Raw genomic sequence first — 24,846 nt, 5'->3', positions numbered from 1 at the left:
TTCATCCAACTGCAAATGTGCTTGCCTTTTCCATCTTCATGTAAGGGGAATAGAAGTAGAATCTTCAAATCTTCTCATTTCTTCACCCTCTCCCCATGTCAAAATATCCTGTTGATTCTTCAAAAACACTTCTCATTCTTTTTTTAATTTTTTATTTTATATTGAAGTATAGGTGATTAGGTGATAGGTAATTAACAATGTTGTGTTACAGATGTACAGTGAAGTGATTTAGCTGTACATATATCTATTCTTTTTCAAATTCTTTTCCCATTTAGGTAGTTATACAATATTGAGTAGAGTTCCCTGTGCTGTACAGTAGGTCTTTTTGGTTATCCACTTTAAATATAGCAGTGTGTACATTATATGTGATGAAAACTCAGCCATTAAGAAGACTGAAATAATGCCATTTATGGCAGCATGGATGGCCTTAGTGATTGTCAGTATATACTGAGTGAAATAAATCAGAAGAGAAAGACAAATATCATAATGGTATCACCTATATGAATCTAAAAAAAGATACAAATGAACTTATTTATAAAACTGAAACAGACTAATAAACTTAGAGAGTGAATTTATGGTTCCCAGGGAGGCAGGATTGAGGAGGGGCATAGTTAGGGGTTTGGCATTAATAAAACTGAAACAGATTTATAAACTTAGTGAATTTATGGTTCCCAGGGAGGCAGGATTGGGGAGGGGCATAGTTAGGGGTTTGGCATTGACATGTAAACACATCCCATTCAGTTCATTTCTCTTCTTCCTGGTCTCTGGTCAAGTCATCACTACCTGTTAACTGTCTTCCATCTTTGTCTCTTATTCCGTAAAATCCATTATGCATGCAACTATCAGAGCTCCAGAGTAACTTTTTTAAAACCTACATCATATCTTATGTCCACTCTGTGTAAAATTTCTTAAAGGTTTATCATAACATGAAAAATAAACTCCAGGTTCCTTACTTTGGCCTGTAAAATCTGACCCTGACCAGTTCTTAGACCTTATTTCCTTCCATCATTCTGAACTATAGCTTCATTGACCTTTACTGTTTCTGAGCTTCTCCCAGCTAATTTCTACTTCATGACATGCTTGGTATATGCTTCCTCTGGGTCATTTTGCCTATTTCCAATCTATTCAACTCTCAATTCAAATTTCAACTCTTTAGGTGTTGTCTACACCCTACCCCAGGCTTCCCAGGTAGAGCAGTGGTATAGAATCCACTTGTCAATGGAAGAGACACTGGAGATGAAGGTTTGACTCTTGGGTTGAAAAGATGTCCTGGAGTAGGAAATGGCAAATCACTCCAGTATTCTTGCCTAGGAAATGCCATGAATGGAAGAGCTTGGCAGTCTACAGTCATGGGATCACAAAGAGTCTGACATGACTGAGCATGGACATGCACACCTTATTTCTACAGTTTCTATCTTATCACTTCACTTTGTTTTCATCATTGAACTCACCTAATATTTCCCAGCTTGTTTAGTGTCTTCTCAGGGACCTATAGATCTTCTTCACTACTATATTCTTAAGGACCATAAAAGTTACTGGAACATAGTAGGTATGTAATAAAATATGTTGAATGAATGAATGAATGTTGGCATTCATATTTGTTGGGCATCACTTATGCACAATCACTGCAGATAGTGATTGCAGCCATGAAATTAAAAGACGCTTACTCCTTGGAAGGAAAGTTATGACCAACCTAGATAGCATATTCAAAAGCAGAGACATTACTTTGCCAACAAAGGTCTGTCTAGTCAAGGCTATGGTTTTTCCAGTGGTCATGTATGGATGTGAGAGTTGGACTGTGAAGAAAGCTGAGAGCTGAAAATTGATGCTTTTGAACTGTGGTGTCAGAAAAGACTCTTGAGAGTCCCTTGGACTGAAAAGAGATCCAACCAGTCCATTCTAAAGGAGATTAGCCCTGGGTGTTCTTTGGAAGGAATGATGCTGAAGCTGAAACTCCAGTACTTTGGCCACCTGATGCGAAGAGTTGACTCATTGGAAAAGACTCTGATGCTGGGAGGGATTGGGGGCAGGAGGAGAAGGGAACAACAGAGGATGAGATGGCTGGATGGCGTCACCAACTTGATGGACGTGAGTTTGAGTGAACTCTGGGAGTTGGTGATGGACAGGGAGGCCTGGCGTGCTGCAATTCATGTGGTCGCAAAGAGTAGGACACGACTGAGTGACTGAACTGAACTGATGCACACTTGAAGAGCTAGCTAAAATTTTAGATCTTGTTCATACTTAATCATTTCTTGTTCTTAATCATTTTGTTTTCATTGTTACGTATCACCATATCAGATACACTTTTACTTGTCTAAATATATTCATTTTTCAAAGTGTGTATTTAAGGTAGGCTACTGAAAACTTGGTCCATCAAGCAATGCTTATCATAAATTGTTACTAGGGTGTAGCAAAGAAAATAAAGTCACTGGGAGAAAACACAGTAGAAGTATTATGGAAAGTTACATCATATATCTGTTGAATTTAATCATCAGATGATCAGGTTTTATATTTTGTATCTTTGTTTTTATGTTATTTCTTAGGTATTTCATTTTATCATACTTCACAAATATTGACTATTATAGTTGAGAAATTTTTTAAAAAAACTTTTATCTTTTAACACAGCTAATTTCAGAAGCACTAATTCAAACTCCCTTTCTTTAGAAATAATAAGATAGCAATATTAATTATTTAATAAGATTGGAGATATCAATTTATCACACATAAAAGCAGATCCCAATTTTCCTTGAGACATAGTGATTTGTTTATGTGAAGAAGAAATAGTGAGTTTAAAACATTATATTCAATAAAGTCCTGAATTTAAAACATAGGAAGGAAATTAGGGAAAATACCTCTGGAAATAATCTTTTATCCTTCAAACAGTTATCATTTAATAATAAAGCCTATTTGAAAGCACAGAGTAAGTTGGATCAATGCCAGTAATGACCCTTCTGACTACTTGGTACTGTTTCACGAGTTAAGCAGAGAACAGGTTGATGAGCAACTGAAGCAGGATCAGAAGGAAATGTCAGGAAGTTAAGTCTCCAAGCCCAGACCTGTTCAAATTCAGTCTCTAGACTGTTCATCAAGACATTTTTAGTTCTCATCTTACCAAAACCTTAAGTAAACTAATTGAAATAGCTGAGAAAGTTTCCTAATAGAGCAGTTCTTCATCCAATAGTAAAGAGATGTCCCAATTATTTCATTTTTAAGGGACACAAACCTTGTCTCCTTTGGACTTCTCAGTTCTGGGGACCTTTCATCCAAGTCTGGCCACAGTGACTACAAGGCATGAGTGACAGTAGATATGAGCCTGTCTCCTGTCAGCAATTATCCCGACATACTTCCACGTGACCTCAACACACTTCACAGAGGCAGCCAAAGAGCCTCTGCTGTAATCATTCTTGGTCACTAACAATTTGGGCTGGATTTGATTCAGTGACTTAGAGGTGAAAGGCTCCATATTCAATTACCAGGCCCCCAGCTTCCTCAATTAATCAAAGACTGACATAATAGGTCTATTACAACTCTTAAAGAAAAGACCAGATCCAATCAATATCATCACTCTATAGCCATAAAAAGAAATTAATATTCTTTATTTAAATCTGAAAACCAACGCTGTGGCATTTAAATGAACTTGGTTACAATCAATGCATTTCGTCTAGAATTTTATTATGGGAAACTTGAACATATTTAAAATGATGATCAAACTGTATACTCTGAGTTTCTAAAGCAGCCTTCTTTGGAGAAACTCAAGCATGTTCCTATCTATTTCACTGTTTATCCTGCAACCATGGTTTGGTGTCTTTGTAATTTGAGGCAGGGTTTATCTGGTCTAAGGCAGTGCTATGAAACATTGTAACATTCATGATGGCACCTCTGAACTGCTAACTAAACCAGGATCTGTTATCTGTCATTGGATTAGGAAGTCCTAATAGAGTCAATCGAGAAGGCAATGGCACCCCACTCCAGTACTCTTGCCTGGAAAAACCCATGGACGGAAGAGCCTGGTAGGCTGCAGTCTATGGGGTCCCTCAGAGTCGGACACGACTGAGCGACTTCACTTTCACTTTTCACTTTCATGCATTGGAGAAGGAAATGGCAACCCACTCCAGTGTTCTTGCCTGGAGAATCCCAGGGATGGGGGAGCCTGGTGGGCTGCCATCTATGGGTCACACAGAGTTGGACACGACTGAAGTGAGTTAGCAGTAGCAGCAGCAATGGAGTCAATGAAAAGGTGAAATTTGAAAGATTATAAAAGAAGCAACAATGAGGTTGCAAATCACTAGCAGTTAAGTGATTGCAAATATCTAAAACAATAAAATGCTTCTGATGCTAAGCAACAGCCATATAAACCCAGAGGAAACTACTGGAAAAGTCAAAAGCCAGCTAATCTAATCTGAACTTTTGGTGACACTATTAACATATATAAAGTCATTTGAAGAGTTCAAAGTTTAACCTTATGTCTGAAATTCAAGGATAAAGCCAAAGCAGAGAATATATTTCCTTTCATCTACATGTCAAAATAAGAAACCACCTTCTACCTGACAAGGAAAGTGAGGATTATTTATATGGCAATTTATATTAAAAAAAAAAAAATAGTACCAGTTCTTTGTGTTAAGGCTGTAAAAGAAAGTTCAGGTTGTCTCATTCATTAATGTGTTAAAGTTAGAGGCTTCTGAGAGATTCTGAAATCTTTTACTTTGGTGCTATATTTTGTCATCTTTCTTCCCTTTTTAATATGCTCCCGTTGATCTTACCTTTTTCATTTTTCACATCGGCTGTCAGGCACCACCTTGGGCTGGTCACCAGGATGCCAGAACCCTCGTCAGAAGCTTGTTCCTTTGAATTCAGCCCCTTGGGTGCTAAAATCTTCTCACTTTACTGCCCTTCATCTTTACCATTGTTATCTTTCTGATAGATATTTTGGAAAACTGAAAAATATTCCTTTACTAAATACGTAATATTTCCAATTATTTGCAGGTTGCTCCCCCCTGACAACATTTAGGGTATTTGTTAATGTACTGAAAACATGTTGTCTGCAGTATTGCCACCTTGGTGGAGGTGTGACAAGCTGGTTGGACCATGCCAAGGACAAAAATGGCGGTCGCTGCAGAGAGCTCCTTGTGGAAGACGTAAAATTTTTCTCCAACCTTCTGCCACTCTTTATTTTTCAGCTCCTCTACAAAATGTGCATTATGCAGGTGAGGAAAGATAACTAATACTACCCACAGAAACAGTAAAATGATTGCATGATAACATTACAAGTAGACATTTCTTTTCACCCCAACAAGTGCTTCCCATATATTTCTTTAGGATGTTAACCTATAAATGCTTCTAATCATTACAGGTTCTAGCTTTTAAGGACTAAGTGGAGTCAGGTATAAGCATTCCAGAGGAGGATCTGAGTGTGGCATTTTTCCTGTAGAACTGCAAGTGTCTTTCAGTAGGTGCAGACAAGGCAGACAATACTTTACAGAATTTCCAAGGCGTGTGAGTAACTCAGAAAAATATGAGATCTGTGGGCAATTACGGGCTTCTCAGGTGGTGCTGCTGCTAAGTCACTTCAGTCGTGTCCGACTCTTAGCGACCCCATGGTCTGCAGCCTACCAGCCTCCTCCATCCAAGGGATTTTCTAGGCAAGAGTACTGGAGTGGGGTGCCATTGCCTTCTCTGCAGGTGGTGCTATTGGTAAAGAATTCACCTGCCAATGTGGGAGATATAAGAGATAAAGAGTTCGATCCCTGGGTCAGGAAGTTCCCCTGGAGAAGGACATGGCCTCCCTCCCCAGTATTCTTCCCTGGAGAATCCCATGGACAGAGGAGCCTGGTCGGCTATATAGTCCATGGGGTCACAAAGAGTCGGACATGACTGAGCATCTGAGCAACAAAATTGGAGATAAATTAACTTTGCTTTCCTCCTTGACCAAGCCTTTAAAAATTGGTGTTAACAAGTAGCTAAATTGGCTGATTCAGTTATGAAGAAATATAAATGATTATAAAAATCTTTGAAGAAATTTGAAACTCTTCATTGCTAACATCTAACTTGGAATTAGATGGCTAATGAGTGAGTTAAATCATAGAATAGTAGATTCTATGATCTATAGGTCTAGAAAAAAATCTTAGAGATTAAAATACTCAATTCCTTCATTTGTTGAAGAGGAAACTGAGACTTGAAAAAAATTAAGTGATTTGGGGTAAGTAGGTCAAACAGTGAGTAGTAGTGAAAGAAAAGGCAGAATCTTATCTTCTGACTCTTAGTACAACGCTTGCTCTAAACCAGGGGTCAGCAAATTACTACCTGCAAACCAAATCCAGCTCACTGCCTTTTTCACATATCCTGTAAGGTAAGAAGGTTTTTGCATTTTCATATGATTTTTAAAAATAAAAAAAAGAATAATATTTTGCAGCACATTATAATTATAATTGGGTGCACAATTATAATTATAAATTGTATGAAATTAAAAATGAGGTGTCCATAGAAAACAAATAACAAATTTATGATTACCGAAGGGAAAGGGCAGTAAGGATAAATTAGGAGCTTGGGATTAACATACACACTCTACTGGGTGGCGCTAGTGGTAAAGAACCTGCCTGCCAGTGCAGGAGATGTAAGAGACATGGGTTCAATCCCTGGCTCAGGGAGATCTCCTACAGGAGAGCATGGCAACCCACTCAAGTATTCTTACCTGGGAAATCCCATGGACAGAGGAGCCAGGCAGGGTACAGTCCATAGGGTCACACAGAGTCAGACACTGCTGAAGCGACTTAGCATGCATGCAGTACTATAGATAACCAACAAGGTCTTACCTAACACAAGGAACTACATTCAGTATTTTGTAATAACCTATAAGGGAAAAGAATCTGAACAAGTGTTGGGTTGGCCAAAAAGTTCATTTGGGTTTTTTATAACATCTTATGGGAAAACCTGAATGAACTTCGGCTAATCCTATATATACATAGAGAGAGAGAGAGAGAGAGACAGAGAGAGAGAGAGGATGAAGTGAAGTGAAAGTCGCTCAGTCATGTCTGACTCTTTGCAACCCCATGGACTATATAGTCCATGGAATTCTCCAGGCCAGAATACTGGAGTGGGTAGCCTTTCCCTTCTCCACAGGATCTTCCCAACCCAGGGATCAAACCCAGATCCCCCGTATTACAGGCAGATTCTTTACCTGCTGAGCCACAAGAGAAGCCCAAGAATACTGGAGTGGGTAGCCTATCCCTTCTCAGCGTATCTTCCTGACCCAGGAATCGAACTGAGGTCTCTTGCATTGCAGGCAGATTCCTTACCAACTGAGCTATTGGAGAGCCCCCATATGTTGAGTGTATATATATTGAATCACTTGCTGTATACCTGAAAGTAGCACAACGCTATAAATCAACTCTATTTCGATTAAAAAAAACAGAAAGTACAATTGTTAGGAAAGAATAAGCATAGGAGTTCTCCTTGTTTAGAAGGATCCTGCCAGCAACTAGAATAAAAGCCTCTTCTTTTAAAATAAAAAAAAATTCAGCGTTCATAAATACAGTTTTATTGGAACAGTCTTATGTTTGTTTGTAATAATATGTCTGTTTATGCATGCAAACAGCAGAGTTGAGTAGTTGCAACAGAATCCACACATGGAAATATTGTCTATCTGGCCTTTTACAGAAAAGCTTGCTGACCCTTGTTCTAGACAATGCATGAAAACTAGGCTGATTTAGTAGATTCAACCTCTCTCTTGACTCCACAATAATAGATGGTGCAAAAATACAAAAATACCACCTCTATATATGAATATTAATATTATAAAAAATCTTAGAATGAAGAAATGAATCTTGAGTACAAAATTGCTAACTGACCCATGGGCGGCCTTGAACCTTCTGTGCAAATAGCACACATTTTTGATTCTTACCCTCATAATGTAGTGACTCCTACTGTTTCTTTTGACTAAATTCAGCCCTTTTCTGCAAACTGTCATATATTTTAAAATTTGACATAAATTATAATAAACTTTGATAAACTAATTTTTAAGCATATCACCAAATCTAGATGCCTACTCTGTTGCAAAGAACAAACACTAATATCATTGATCACCTATATGTGGCATAGTCTCTAAAGGCTGACTTCACAGTGTCTTAAGTCAACCCCCACAGCATGCCTCAGGACTGATTTTGTTATCCTAAATCTGAGTCTCAGAGACATTAAGTGACTTGCAGTTTGCTCTTGGTTGCCCTACTAGCAATATGGCAGCATGGCTGTCCCAACCCAGGGCGGGTATCAGCGCCCACACTTTGCTGTTACCAACTATGCCTCTCTTGCATCTGGGTTAAAAACCCTTATACAGGGCTTCCCTGATGGTTCAGTAGTGAAGAATCTGCCTGCCAATGCAGGAGACATGGATTCGACCTCTGATCAGGGAAGATCCCACATGCCCCAGGGCAACTAAGCCCATGCACCACAACTATTGAGCCTGTTCTCTGGAGCCCAGGAGCCGCAGCTACTGAGCCCACGTGCCTCCACTGCTGAAGCCTGGGCGCCTTAGAGCCCATGCTCCACAACAAGAGAAGCCAGTGCAATGAGAAGCCCGAGCACCGCCCCTAGAAAGTAGCCCCTGCTCGTGGCAACTAGAGAAAAGCAACAAAGCAACGAAGACCCAGAGCAGCCAAAAATATAATAAGTAAATAGATAAAATTTTATTTTTAAAAATCCCTGTACAATGAACTCCCTGGGCAGTCCAGTGGTTAAGACTCTGTGCTTCAACTGCAGGAGTCATGGGTTTGATTCCTGGTCAAGGAACTAAGATTCTGTATGCCAGGCGGTGCAGCCAAAAATTAATTAAAAAAAAAAAAAAACCCTCTACAGACTATACAGGTTCCAAAATCATATACAGTAATGTTATACCAGAAACTCCAGAGAAAATGGTTAGAATATACTTCTCAAGGGAGGCAGGTGAAACTTCCCCTGGGATAGGCTGGTGTTAGATTTTTGCCTCCAGATGAAATAATCACCAGTATAAAGGAGATCAAAGCACCAAGAATAAAACATCATAGCATGCCATATTTTAAATTTAGTAGCAATTATTGACCTTCAGTTCCAAGACATACATTTAAAATATGTTGATATTAAAGCCGATGATGTTGCCATTTGACATTACTGGCCATTCAGAGGTGAAAATGAATCTCTATTGACAGCAATTATTCCTGAATACTCAGAGGCTTGTATGAAATAAGAGTATTTAAAATTTTAAAAGGAGATGATTTCAGAACTTGAGGCAGAAGCAGAAATGATTTCAAGCTTTCAAGACATCGGAGCCTTTTCTTAGATTAGGCAATATATGAATATTGCTTCACTAAAGATTAATCATACATTTGCCACATTATTAAGTTAACAGGTTTCTGTGTCTGTGATTCATGCTGATAATAACTTTATTCCTATTAACAATAATTCTCATTTGAAATCAGTAACAGAAACTTCCAAGTTGTGCTGTGAGCCTCTCAGTCTTAGAGGAGCTCTGCTGCCAGCACTTTTTCTTAAAAAAAAATCATTCATTTTCCTCTGATTAAGGAAGGAACTTAATATTTTGATGGAACTAGGGCAGAACTAGCTAATGTTCCCTTCTCTCTTGCTGTCTTTAACCAACTATAACAATCCTGTTTACTATCCCAAGGGTCAAATTCAAGATCGGAAGATAAATTATCACCAGGACATATTTTATATAGATCAAAAAAAAATCTCAGTGAAAATGTAGTCCATCCCTGGATGGAGGCAGTTAACAGAGCAAAAGGCTCATTTTATAATCGGTGGACTTGTTAGCAACTGTACTGACTTATGACTCTGCTTCTCCTTATGCTTCTCAAGTTGCCCACCTGATAATTAGAGAAGGAGATAGTGAAGGTTTCAAACAAGAAGTTATCATCTGGATGTTTGAGCCAGGTTGCTCTCCCAGGATGGGGGTAAAGCAGGAATCCTAATGAAGTTCACACACTGTAAGAAAAAAAAAAAAAATATATATATATATATATATATGGAGACTCCATCCCTTAAGGACAAAACTTGGATTGACTTTCTGACCAAGCCAATTAGTAGCTTTGTGTGCCACTGGGAACTAAAGAAATACCCTGTGCTGCTAATGATAATGACAAAGATCTGATTATTGCAACAAAGCTTATGAACTATAAAAGTGAGAAGATACACCTTTCCTGTGACACTGAGCTTTAGTTCTGACCTAACAGTTATAACCTAACAAAAGGTTTGGAGCACATGAAGAGACTCCAGGTTAATGTCAGAGTTTTAGTTAGTATTAGGATTTATTTTAAAAATGAAATTCTGACACTATGTTGAGGGTTTGCAGTGAGGCAGAGGTATTGTTAGTTGTTGTAGGTTTTTTTGTATGTTTGTTTTTAATTTCTTCTACTTTATTGTGCAACGTTTTTCATGGAATTCCCTTTTTGGTCCGCTAGTGCTTCACAATTAGTTTAAAAGGAGAGTATAGACACAAGTCTGTTTTCTCTCTATTTTTTTCTCATTTTACTTGACATATTAAAAATGAGACCCAATCCAGGGAGCCTATAAATATAGCCTACATCAAGTAATGGGTTTCTACACTGGGCCCCTCTTCTTAGGGAAAAATCATTCTTACTTACTTTGCTACCAAACTCAATGTTATTTAAAGGATATACTAGCCACAATCTATTGTTTATGAGTGAAAAGAAAGTCTTAATACTTTCTGCTGGCTTTTGCTTTATTGTTGGGAAAAACAAAAACTTTACTTGCTGATATGCAATATTTGTTACCTGATTTCTTATGTGTCATCTGAAGCACAAAATTAGGGTCTTTGTTACTTTTCCAAGGAAAATTAAGAAGGAAGACTAGATGACAAAAGATTCATCATAAAGAATCAATAGCATTGTCAGTAGACTAAACAGAGCTCCTACTGACCTTTGTCAGCTCATAATCATGACCTCAAAGACATGGGGAATGTCCAACTTATCTGTCACAGAGTACAGGCAAGGGACAAGGCATCTGCCACAGGAATCTTCCTCTAAAGTTAAACTACTGTCTTTTTTTTCTTTTTTGAAATCATTTTATTTATTTATTCATTTATTTTGACCTCACCATGGGGCACGTGGGATCCTAGCTCCCCAACCAGAGACCAAGCCTGCACACACCCCCTGCATTGGAAGCTCAGAGTATTAACCACTGGACCACCAGGGAAGTCTTAAACCACTGTCTTAATGCATGGCTCTTTCCCTGTTGAAAAGCAGATTCCTTCAGGATATTATCTGCAGACCGTGAATTCCAGTCTTAATCTGCGTGGATTGCTTCTGCCAGTTTCAGTCATGAATGTCATCAGTATCCTACCGTTACTCATTCTGGCTCCTTTTATGGAATATTTCAGCACCTGCCTGCTTCCCTCTAAGAGAGATGGCTCTTTTCTGTCAGCATGCATTCGTAAGTACAACTTACCATTTCTAGTAAGTGGTTTGTAACTTTTTTTTAATTGGAGGGTAATTACTTTACAATATTGTGCTGATTTCTGCCATACATCATCATGAATCAGCTACAGGTATACATATGTCTCCTCCCTCTTAATCCTCCTTGCCACCTTCCACACCACTGTAGGTGGTCACAGAGCACTGGGTTGAACTCCCTGTGTCACACAGCAAATTCCCACTGGCTGTCTGTTTTACGTACGGTAAAGTGTATGTTTCCATGCTACTCTCTCAATTCATCCCACCCTCTCCATCCCATACTAAAATAAGAAACACTGTACAAGACTCTAAGTTAGCTATGTGCTCTGGAATAGAGTCTGATTTTGACAAATTAGGAAGAAGGTACATTCAAGAGTATTGATGTCCAGTTTCTCAAGTCTCTACATGGACATCAGTGTTCCATTTTCTTCCTATCTTTTTATGCTTCTCAGAAGACACACCTGATATAAAGACTAGGCGAAATTTTCAGTGCCACCAAATAGCCTCTCTTTCTTCATATAAAACAGTCTCTACTCCTAAGTTGATGCTGAGAATGTTTTAAAAAATTAACACAGGTAAGCAATAATACTTGGGAGGAATTAACTTCTGAACCAGCAAAAAAAAAAATTATTACAAGTTAGTACTGTGATTCAGTTTCAGTACAGTATTTTTTCCAATAGTAAGGTGCGCAACAATAATTTTCAAACAATTTTTCCACCTTGAAATATAATTGACATTGTTGTTCAGTTGCTAAGTCATGTCCAACTCTTTGGGATTTCATGGACTGCAGCACACCAAGCTTCCCTGTCCTTCATTTAAAATTTTAATTTTTTAAAAATCATAATAGTTTCATGGATCTAAAATTTCATGTACAAATAAGAAAGAAAGTGAAGTCACTCAGTCGTGTCCGACTATTTGGGACCCCATGGACTGTAGCCTACCAGGCTCCTCAGTCCATGGGATTTTCCAGGCACGAATACTGGAGTGGGTTGCCATTTCCTTCTCCAGGGGATCTTCCCGACCCAGGGATCAAACCCAGGTCTCCCGCATTGTAGGCAGACGCTTTACCATCTGAGCTACCAGGAAACCCATGTACAAATAAGGTCTACTTATATTTGTATATTCTCTGTATTCCTTTGGGTGTCTATTTACATATTCTTAAAGAATTATCCTTCCATTTTTAAAATAAAGATTCAGTCTCTCAGTCATGTACGACTCTTTGCAAGCCCATAGACTGGAGCACACCAGGCTTCCCTGTCCTTCACTATATTCCAGAGTTTGCTCAAACTCATGTCTATTGAATCGGCCATGTTATCCAACCATCTCATCTTCTGTCATCCCTTCTCCTCCTGCTCTCCGTCTCTCCCAGCATCAGGGTCTTCTCCAATCAGTCGGCTCTTCACATTGGGAGGCTAAAGTATTGAGCTTTGGCTTCAGCATCAGTCTCTACAGTGAATATTGAGGGTTGATTTCCTTTAGGATTGACTGATCTCCTTGCTGTGCAAGGGACTCTCAAGAGTCTTCTCCAGCACCATAATTCAAAAGCATCAAATGTGTGAGTTTAAGGTACACAATGTTATAAATTGATACTATTCTATATTGCAAAATATTTATGACAATAAGATTGGTTAACACATCCTTGACCTCATATAATTGCTACTTTGCTGTTGTTATGGTCCCCTCTTAATTTTTAAAGTGAAAAAAATGTAGGACATCTTACACAGATTCCATCCCTGGATCAGGCAGATACCCTGGAGAGGAAATGGCAACCCACTACAGCATTCTTGCCTGGAAAATTCCATGGACAAAGGAGCCTGGTGGGCTACAGTTCATAGGGCGGCAAAGAGTTGGACACGACTGAACACTGACCTCATATTATTACCATGTTGTTGTTGTTGATACGGTCTACTCTCAATTTTTTAAAGTGAGGGTAAAGTAAGATTTCTGCCAATGAAATGGGAGAGGAGGAGCATTCTGGTGACATTCTCCTCTGCCTTGCTGTGGTCCCCCAGGCACTGCCATGGAACAAGAAGATAAGAAATAGGAAAACCAAGCTCATCTGATGACCAGAGACTGGGGTCTCAGCCCCTGCTCTGCTGCTGAGCTGTTCCTGGGTGACTTGGGAAAGCCACTTAATTTTGTCTTCTAGTTCACTTTTTTAATTGAGGGCCATACCCGAGATAAATGTTAGAACCCTTTGTTCTGTAAAACTTTTGAGATCATTCAAGGTGATAATAGCGCCTAGAGCACAGTTGGGGCACAGTGTGGAAGCTCTACAAATATTAGCTAATACTAAGTCATAGTTTGCAGAGGCAGGTCTAATTGTTTGGTGAGGATAAACAGAAAGCTGAGGAAGTTTGAAACTCTTAAGAAATAGCATGCAATGGCAACATTATGTCTTATCATCTACTTGAGAAATAATTTCAATGAGAGTCAAGGCCAGGCATCTGGAAGTTTCTTTTCTCTTGGTTCAGTTCAGTTCATTTCAGTTGCTCAGTCGTGTCCCACTCTTTGCAACCCCATGAACTACAGCACACCAGGCCTCCCTGTCCATCACCAACTCCTGGAGTTCACCCAAACCCATGTCCATTGAGTCGGCGATGCCATCCAACCATCTCATCCTCCGTTGTCCCCTTCTCCTCCTGCCTTCAATCTTTCCCAGCATCAGGGTCTTTTCAAATGAGTCATCTCTTCGAATCAGCTTCAAGATCAGTCCTTCCAATGAACACCCAGGACTGATCTCCTTTAGGATGGACTGGTTGGATCTCCTTGCAGTTCAAGGGACTCTCAAGAGTCTTCTCCAACACCACAGTTCAAAAGCATCTATTCTTCGGCGCTCCTGTTGTTTTTCTTAAAACCTCCTTTGTAGAGATCTGTGAAGACAACACAATCTTCTGGCAACCCATTATTACATATATATATTTTTGCTGTTTCTCTGTTTATAGAAGTTACATTTTAGCATATATGCCTCCTGTTATTTACCAGAGCCATCAACAAGATCACTCTAGACCACATCACAGAATAGATTTGTTTTTAGAAAGAACTCAAAGTGACTAAACTCAGTTTATCTTCAATTGTAGAGGTCTTCAGTACTAAATATTTTTTGATTTATTCTGTAAGCCAGTAGCCCTGACATTATTTATTGTTATAGGTTTAGACAAACTATAAAACTTAATAGGTTTTAACAATCCTTAAATCTTACAAACTGCTTTTTTTTTTTTTTTTTGTCTGCTAATATAGAAATCCAAACCAGTATTTAGTGAATGTCCAGCACTATTTGAGGATACAAAAGAAAAGTAAGACTTTGTACATACCCTCAGCAAGTGTACTATTAAAATATAATGAATGCAGAACAACGTGGGGGTAAATTTATATTACAAAATGCCAAAACTCTTGGCAGTCCTGTACAAAATCATGAAAATTCAGTCTAAGCTTCTGAATTATGTTTTATTACTAAAAAAATTTTAAAATTGGGTTACTTTAGAGAAATATGGTATACAATATGGATGAAAGAACTACTTTTTAAAATCCTTCCTGTGAATTCCCTGGCAGTCCAATGGTTAGCTTTCACTAACGAGGGCCCAGGTGAGGACTCAGGTACATTCTCTGGTTGGGGAACTAAGACCTTACAAGCCACATGGCGTGGCCAAAAAAATAAAATAAAATCCTTCTTGAGTATAAGAAATCTTAAATTCACTTGAAATATGAGCACTTTCTCTTGGACAATTCTCCAGTCTCACCTATTTGAAAGCATGTCTATTCTTAAAGAAGTGTATGTGTTTTTCTGGAGGGAGGAAAGTTAGCTAGAATTATCTGATGTATTATTTGATGTTAATGAACTAAATATTCCCTGTGAAGGTTGGTAACAGACTTAGTGGGCAGGAAGAAAAGGAAAAAAACTAGATTCATCTAAAACATCTGAGCTATATCCTTCTGAGTACAAATTACTGAATTCAATTGTTTCTAAGCCAGACTCCATTCATTTGTTCATTTACATACTTGCTCACTTATTTGCATAATATTTTGCTCTGGGGAAATAAAGAGGTGTGATGATATGTATCTTTTAAACTAGATGTTTGCTTAAGTTTTCCATATCCTGCTTGTGATTATGGAAGATTAATAAGTTTTATCAGGACATAGAAGCATAAACCTAGAGTACTTTTTGATAGTGATTTACATAACTGAATTAATCTAACATTAAAATTCACTTTCGCTTTGAACCTAAGTGCCTTGAAAATGTGAGTGAAGTATGTAAGTATATAAATTATGAACAAACAAATATTTATGAATTCCTCATTTGAACCTAGGCACCTTCCTATGCATATCCCACTTAATCTCATGATAAATCATGATTTACTAGGTCAAGGATCTCAAAAATAATGTCTTATTTGAATTCAGACCTTCTAATTGTAAGGCCATTGTTTTATTATTTGTTATTATTATTCCACTTACTAGCTATCTATAGTTCCTTTTTATTGGAGTATAATTGTTTTACAATGTTGTGTTAGTTTCAGCTGTACAATAACGTGAATCAGTCATATGTATACATATATACTCTCTCTCGAGTCTCCCTCCCATACCCCGATTCCTACCCTGATTCCACCCCTCTAGGTCATCACAGAGCACCAAGCTGAGCTCCCTGTGCTATATAGCAGCTTCCTACTAGATATCTGTTTCACACATGGTAGTGTATATATGGGAGAAGAAAATGGCAACCCACTCCAGTGTTCTTCCCTGGAGAATCCCAGGGACGAGGGAGCCTGGTGGGCTGCCATCTCTGGGGTCACACAGAGTTGGACATGACTGAAGCGACTTAGCAGCAGCAGCAGCAGCAGCAGGAGTGTATATATGTCGATGCCACTCTCTCAATTCATCACCCCCATTCCTTCCCCCACTGTGTCCACACGTCTGTCTTCTACTTTTGTACCTCTATTCCTGCCCTGCAAATAGATTAATCAGAACCATTTTTCTAGATTCTATATATATACATTAATACACAATATTTGTTTTTTTCTTTCGCACTTACTTTACTGTGTATGACAGGCTCTAGGTTCATTCACATCACCACAACTGATTCAATTTCATTTGTTTTTATGGTTGAGTAGTATTCCATTGTTGGAGAAGGCAATGGCACCCCAATCCAGTACTCTTGCCTGGAAAATCCCATGGATGGAGGGGCCTGGTGGGCTGCAGTCCATGGGATCGCTAAGAGTCGGACACGACTGAGCGACTTCACTTTCACTTTTCACTTTCTTGCATTGGAGGAGGAAATGGCAACCCACTCCAGTGTTCTTTCCTGGAGAATCCCAGGGACGGGGGAGTCTGGTGGGCTGTTGTCTATTGGGTTGCACAGAGTCGGACACGACTGAAGCGACTTAGCAGCAGCAGCAGCAGCAGCAGTATTCCGTTGTATATATATACCATATGTTCTTTATCCATTCATCTGTCAATGGCCATCTAGGTTGCTTCCATGTCCTGGCTGTTGTAAATAGTGCTGTTTTGAACATTTAAATTATAGACATTATCAGTGTTAATTTGGAATCCTTACTGCTATTTCTAATCAAGGCTATGAAGTAAATGAAAAATCCTTCTGCCATCACAATGAGTTGGTCTTTAAGGTTCCCCCACTCCCTTTCCAGAGAAGGCAATGTCACCCTACTCCAGTACTCTTGCCTGGAAAATCCCATGGATGGAGGAGCCTGGAAGGCTGCAGTCCATGGGGTCGCTGAGGGTCAGACACGACTGAGCGACTTCACTTTCACTTTTGACTTTCATGCATTGGAGAAGGAAATGGCAGCCCACTCCAGTGTTCTTGCCTGGAGAATCCCAGGGACAGGGGAGCCTGGTGGGCTGCCGTCTATGGGGTTGCACAGAGTCAGACACGACTGAAGTGACTTAGCAGCAGCTTAGCAGCAGCACTCCCTTTCACAGTCAGTCACTCCCTGTCCAAGGACTGTAATGTTTAAGGAGGCAGATGGTGCCAAAGCTGAGATGCCTAGGGTTTGACAAGGATAATAACAGCCCAGGCGAAGAGTGAGGGGTAGAGAAAACTCATTTGGTTGGTCAAAGTAGAAATTTAACACAGGAAAAAAAAATGAGCTTGCTTTTCTTTATCTAGCTCATAACAATGCAAGGAAAGAGGGGGTTTCTGATTGAAGATAGGACATTCTTGAGTTTATCAGCTAAAGAAATTAACAAGTATATGACCGTACCAATGATAAAAAAAAATCTCCAAATCTTTTAGAACTTGGACGACAAAGGTTTGATACACACAGAGTGTTTCATCAAGACTGTATTTTCCTAACATTACATGAGACAGATGTATCTATTTAAAAGTCAGCCTTAATACACCAAAAATCTAGAATCAGTGATATTATGATGTATCCTGTGTCATAGTTTGATACACTTTGTTTTAGCTTTTTTCAGTTCAAAAATGTTTACACCATGAGTATTTCCTCTCCTACCATTAGTTAAAATCCAGTATGTGACATTTAGTAGCTAGTGCTGACACACACCAGTATTAATCTGACTAAAATTAGCCTAATTTAGATTGTTATTAAGCCTTATACAAAGCAGAAGTGCACAACGCAGTAGGTAGCTGTTATCTTGGCTTTTAAGTAACATTGATATTGAAATGCAGATGAAGTATATCCAAATATCTTCCAGGCCTTCCTCTTTAAAATAAAATTTGAAAATTCAAATCCTAATTCAAAGTTCTTTATGATTCAGGTACAACCAAGGTGCTGGTCCCTTTTTATATATATACCTTCTACTAGTTTATATATAGTTTATATGTAGTACCTTCTACTAGTTCTAATAATTGACAGAGTTTCTTTTTGGTTGGAATCAAAGTGCTTGACAAATTAAAAACCAAGCCAGGGATCCAGTTACCTTCATTGAAAGTAGGATTATTTCATCAAAACTACTTTTTCTCTAGTATAGTTTTCAGAACTGTGACACCAAGAAACATCATGGTGTATACCTTCTGCAAAATACCTGGCAGGAAGTTTTGTAAACACTAAAAAAAGTAACATGCAAATATCTAGCCTGAATAACTCATTCATTTAGTTATTCATTTGTTTAATAAAAGCACATCGATGTTCTTAGGTTCTTACTTTTAAAGTTGACATCAACACTGGAATTAAATTTGAGGTAAAGTAGACCAGAAGGAAAATAGTTTTTTTCCAGGGAAAATAATTTTTCCATGAGTTGGAGGGGGATGGTTTCCAAATGATTCAAGAGTGTTACATTTATTGTGCACTTTGTTTCTATTTTTGTTATATCAATTCCATCTCAGATCATCAGACATTAGATCTCTGAGGTTGGGGACCCCTAAATTAGACCATCTAGTAAGTCAACTGAAGCAATATTTTATGCCTTACAGATATGTTTGTGTAACTGATCTCCATGCAAATGAATGACCTGTTCCAGATTCAGAAGTTAAAACACAAACTGAAGCTGAACCTCCTGAAATGAGTTCCCAGTGGTCTAAAGAGAAACAAAAGACAGAATATGGATAGCTCAATTCAAACACAGGAACATACCACTAACAGGAGAAACAGCAAAAAACATATGCCAAGTAGCAGGTGAGAAAGATCTTCCACAAAGGCAGAAATATATACGATGATAAAATCATAGCTATCTTTATAAGAGTGTTTTATGGACATCAGTGTGTTCTTACATTAGCCAATTTCCTGTTTTTGGAATTTGCCAAAATCATGGATCTGAGGACAATTTCTCAAGGACTCAGTAGAGTTTCATCCTTTCAGTTGTGTTACATATCAGAGACTCATACGTTAAATGACACATTAAAAAAAAATCCATAGTTTTCTCAGTGAGGCAAATTTATCCAATGTTTGAATCATCTTTACATATTTATATTGTAGTGTTAGATTTTGCTTCAACAGGAAACGGCAAGTACAACCAAAATGTTTGAATAAATTCTGACTTAAAAAATTCATTGTGGTCTCATTTGAAAAATTATCACATGGTGGGATAATAGAATAAACTCTAAGCGATTTAATACTTTTAGAGAGTTGTCTACAACCATGTGTGTGTTCAGCCTCTTCAGTCATGTCCAAATCTTTGTGATCCTATGGACTATAGCCCACCAGGCTCCTTTGTCCATGGGATTCTCCAGGCAAGAATACTGGGGTGGGTTGCCGGTCCCTGCACCAGGGGATCTTCTTGACACAGGGTCAGACCCAGGTTTCCCGCATTGCAGGCAGATTCTTTATCATTTGAGCCACCAGTGAAGCCCCTTCAATGACATAGCCAATATTAAAGCATGCATTATTTATCTGAATATAAGATCTCCTTTGGAACCGTGTGCTTTATCTTGTAAATACAGATCTGCTAGAGGTTTAAAATGTGTACTTTCTGATAAACTACACTCTGCTTTGGACAAGTTATGATCTCATAGGTGTTAAGAATAAAATTGGAGCAGATTTAATTTAGGTTGGAATGCAGCTTTGTTTTGAATTTTTTAAAAAGCCATTTTTCATCTGCGCCAGAGTGCAGTAGCAAATAAAAAGCAAATGCAGTTAGTTTGATGTTTCAGGTAAAATATGCTTTGCCCTAAAATATCTAGGTAGATGAACTAAATATTTGTGCTTTGCTTGAAATTGTTTGGAGAACTGTCTTTCGTTGGATTTTCCTAGAACAGGTCTCAGAGCTTCTTGGATCTGGTTGAATGTAGGTCTGATCAAACCTTCTAGGATGGAGCTTGAAATTCTGTCTAGCAAGCTGCCAGGTGATTCCTATGCTGTTGATCAAAGACTAGACTTTAAGTTTCAAGGACAGAGCAAAAAGCCAAGAGACTGCTCTCTCACATTTCATGCTTGTATACTGCCAGCAGAGGCTTAGGTAAAAAAATGCTACAATTTCTCATCAGGTCAGAGCTAAAATTCAGCAGTAGGCAATAAAAGCTGACAAGTCAACCAAAATTTGGCCAACCACTAACTCATGGGCCAAATCTGGCCTGCCATTTGCTTTTGCGTTATCTACAAGCTAAAAGTTGTTTTCACTGATGAACATTTGCAATTGATTTGATAAGAAATGATAACTTTGAATACCAATTAAGTGAAATTACATTATACCCTCAAAAAAGCATTATTAGTTTGAATCTGATCAATAAAAAATTTGTAGAAAATGTATTCTATTCCTTGTTATATAATACTTACATAGCTTCAAAATGTTGCCTTTTGTCACATAAAACCAAAAATACTTACCGCTGGTTTTTTACAAAAAATATTTGCCCATCTCTTGTCTAATCTATTGCCTCTAAAGCTATAAAATTTCCTGGATAAAATACAATATAAGCCTTTTTATATACAACAGGTGATAACAAAAAAAAAAAGGTGGTGGGGGGGAGTGGACATGATATCTTTGTCTAAATTATACTAAATTAGTTAGAATGAGACGTACTGTAGAAGATACACAGAGAATTCAAATTCTAAAATAAGAAAGCCAAGAAAATTTTAAAATCTATTCTATCTACTTCGATCCTTTCTTTGAGGTTCATGGGAATATCTTACAATTTAATTGCACAATATTTGAACAACTTAATTTTTTGCATGAAGGATCTTAGTTCCCTAACCAGGGATTGAACCCATGCCTCCTGCATTGGGGAGCTCCAAGTCTTAACCACTGGACTGCCAAGGAAATTCTTGAACAATTTAATTTTCACGTAATACCTGAACATACTTGTAATCAGTTGGCTAGTGCTACCAGAACAAGATATCATACACTAGGTGGCTTTAACAACAAGTTTATTTCTTACAGTTCTGGAGGCTAGAAACCCAAGATGAAGGTGTTAGCAGGTTTAATTTCCCCTAAGTCCTCTATCCTTGGATTGTAGATGGCCAATTTCTTGCTGTCTTCACCCTTCCTTTCCTCTGTGTCTGTATAGACATGGTATCTTTTCTTCTTCTTACAAAGATAACAGTCATACAGAGCTTCCCTGGTGGCTCAGGCAGTAAAGAATTTGCCAGCCAGTGTAGGAGACCCAGGTTCGATTGCTTGGTTGGGAAGATTCTCTGGAGAAGGAAATGACAACCCACTCCAGTATTCTTGCCTGGGAGATCCCATGGACAGGGGAGCCTGGCAGGCTTCAGTCCACCCTATTGCAAGTATTGAACATGACTGAAGCAACTGAGCACCATATTAGGCTACTGTCCCACTCTTACGACCTCATTTAACCTTAATCGCCTCTTTAAAGGCTCTGTCTTCAAGTAATGACTTTGGAGGTTATGGCTTCAAATGTATGAATTTTGAAGGAACACAATTCAGTCCATTGTATGTGTGTGTGAAATTGGGTTGCATATTATGCTAGATTGGCAGCATTTTTTTCCTTTCTCAGTGGTATGAAAGAATGTTTCCTCATATAGCTAAGTTAATCTTAGATTCAGGGAAGCATGGTAGGTGAGAAAATCAATAGTTTTGAAAGTTTTTTAACAGTAAGTAACAGTCTCCAACTGTTGCTTTCTTTACATTCAGTCAGTCATAATTCCCAGAGGCAAATCATTTTTTTAAATCTTTAGGTGTCATTTGTCTAATATTGTTGAATAATATGATTATAAAAAACATTTTTAAACAATAATAATATGTATGTCATTGCAAAACCAAAGAAATAATTTATTTTTCTGTACTTAATAAATAGGTCGGTTTCTGTACAGTTGCTCAGTCATGTCCAACTCTTTGTGACCCCACAGACTGTAGCCCACCAGGCTCCTGTGTCCATGGAATTTTCCAGACAAGAATACTGGAGTGGGGTGCCATTTCCTTCTTCAGGGGATCCTCCCGACCCAGAGATCAAACCCACGACTGTCTCTTGCCTTAGAAGACGAATTCTTTACATCTCGTGCCACCTGGGAAGCCCGTACTTTAGCCTTTAACTTCCTAGCTATCTTCAGTATCACTCCCATTCTATCAACCAGCACCTGGCTCTTAGAGTTATCATCCTAAATGCCAATTCTAATCTTTTCACTTGTGTTTAATATCTTCAATGATTCCATTTTCTTCAGAGTAATTTGAAAATTCCTTAAAAATTTATGAAATGCCTCTTATGATCTGACCTCGATCTGTCTTCTCCCCTGACACCTAAATAACATGTTTCTCACCATTGTGAAAATTTGTCTGATACTCTCATGACTTTGTGCTTTTGCTCAGGCCATTCATGCTGCCCTCGCCTCTTCCTACTGAAACCCTTCTTTCTTTCTTTTTTTGTATTTATTTATTTATTGGCTGCACTTGGTCTTAATTGCTGCATGAAGGCTTTTTCTAGTTGCAGCAAGCAGGGGCTACTCTGGTTGCACTTTGAGGGCTTCTCATTTTGGTGGCTTCTCTTGTTGCAGAGCATAGGCTCTATAGCGTGAGCTCAGTAGTTATGGCACATGGGCTTAGTTGCTCCGAGGCATGTGAGATTTTCCCTGACCAGGGATTGAACCATGTCTCCTGAATTGGCAGGATTCTTAACCACTGGACCACCAAGGAAGTTCAGTCTTTCTTTCTTTAAATCATAGAAGGATTTCTCTCACTTTTCCAGCTGGAAGTAAATTCTTCTCCTTTTAGAATAGCATTATAAGTCTACAAAAACTGAGAACAATTTTTTTTTTAATCTTACCTCCCCAACTGCCCTAACAGACAACTTTATGTATAGCAGTAATAGAGTAAATATTAAATCAAATTGACATTTTAGGTCTCTTTCTAGTGAGTTTTAGTGTGCCAAGTATAGATAAATTCTGGGATGAATTTTATCTTCAAGGTGTATGCATGTTAGTCACTCAGTTGTGTCCAACTCTGCAACCCCATGGACTGTAGCCCTTCAGGCTCCTCCATCCATGGGATTTTCCAGGCAAGAATACTGAAGTGGGTTGCTATTCCCTTCTCCAGGGGATCTTTTGACCTAGGGATCAAACCCAGGTCTCCTGCATCAAAAGCTGATTCTTTACCCTCTGAGCCACCAGGGAAGTCATATCTTTAAGATAGGTAATATTAAAATTCCTTTTTTTTCAATCTGAGCTGTTAACAGAACCAAAATCTCTACTTCATTACGAACGGGCCCTCATGGAATCTAATTTAAAGTAATAATATATTTTAAAATTCCTTAAATTTTCTGTTATTCAGATTTCCTCCTTTTTTATACCTTCTGTTTTTTGAGGTCTCAGAAAGAGCAGACATTATGGATACATTTAAATGTTGAGATACAATCAAAAAATTTACCTACCAGTTTCTCTATCAACTAAAACAAACACTAAGCTATTTAAACATTAGATTGATTTTTCTGAATTGAAAGTTTGCTTATCTGAAATTTTATGCAAGTTAGCAAAAGGTGACTATCTCTAAATTTCAAGTAAATTCCATCAAGCTAAAGTTTGCCTCTGCTCTAACAATGGGATTAAGTCCAGCAATATGAATGATAACTTGAGAAATGAAATGGGTGCAGTAGATATCAGTTCAGTTCAGTCGCTCAGTTGTGTCCGACTCTTTGCGACCCCATGAATTGCAGCACACCAGGCCTCCCTGTCCAGCACCAAGCCCCGGAGTTTACCCAAACTCTTGTCCATCGAGTCAGTGATGCCATCCAGCCATCTCATCCTCTGTCGTCCCCTTCTGCTCCTGCCCCCAATCCCTCCTAGCATCAGAGTCTTTTCTAATGAGTCAACTCTTCGCAGGAGGTGGCCAAAGTATTGGAGTTTCAGCTTTAGCATCAGTCCTTCCAAAGAACACCCAGGACTGATCTCCTTTAGAATGGACTGGTTGGATCTCCTTGCAGTCCAAGGGACTCTCAAGAGTCTTCTGCAACACCACAGTTCAAAAGCATCAATTCTTTGGCACTCAGCTTTCTTCACAGTCCAACTCTCACATCCATACATGACCACTGGAAAAACCATAGCCTTGACTAGATGGACCTTTGTTGAAAAAGTAATGTCTCTGCTTTTCAATATGCTATCTAGGTTGGTCATAACTTTCCTTCCAAGGAGTAAGTGTCTTTTAATTTCATGGCTGCAATCACCATCTGCAGTGATTTTGGAACCCCCAAAAAATAAAGTCTGACACTGTTTCCACTGTTTCCCCATCTATTTCCCATGAAGTGATGGGACCAGATGCCATGATCTTCGTTTTCTGAATGTTGAGCTTTAAGCCAACTTTTTCACTCTCCTCTTTCACCAAGAGGCTTTTTAGTTCCTCTCCACTTTTTGCCATAAGGGTGGTGTCATCTGCATATCTGAGGTTATTGATATTTCTCCCGGCAATCTTGATTCCAGCTTGGGCTTCTTCCAGCCCAGCGTTTCTCATGATGTACTCTGCATATAGGTTAAATAAACAGGGTGACAATATACAGCCTTGACGTCCTCCTTTTCCTATTTGGAACCAGTCTGTTGTTCCA

General features: G+C 38.6%; 1 protein-coding gene across 1 annotated transcript in view; it reads left to right on the top strand.

The window, feature by feature from the left end:
- The window catches only part of SLC15A5 (solute carrier family 15 member 5), a 95,457-nt gene that overhangs the window by 20,047 nt on the left and 50,564 nt on the right, over positions 1 to 24,846 (top strand). The window contains 2 exon segments of the mRNA XM_027543541.1: positions 4,984 to 5,204; positions 11,250 to 11,436. Of these exon segments, the coding sequence (XP_027399342.1) occupies positions 4,984 to 5,204; positions 11,250 to 11,436 (408 nt within the window).

Source organism: Bos indicus x Bos taurus, chromosome 5, assembly GCF_003369695.1.
Source record: "Bos indicus x Bos taurus breed Angus x Brahman F1 hybrid chromosome 5, Bos_hybrid_MaternalHap_v2.0, whole genome shotgun sequence".
Taxonomy (NCBI): domain Eukaryota; kingdom Metazoa; phylum Chordata; class Mammalia; order Artiodactyla; family Bovidae; genus Bos; species Bos indicus x Bos taurus.
This window is presented reverse-complemented; position numbering and strand designations above follow the sequence as displayed.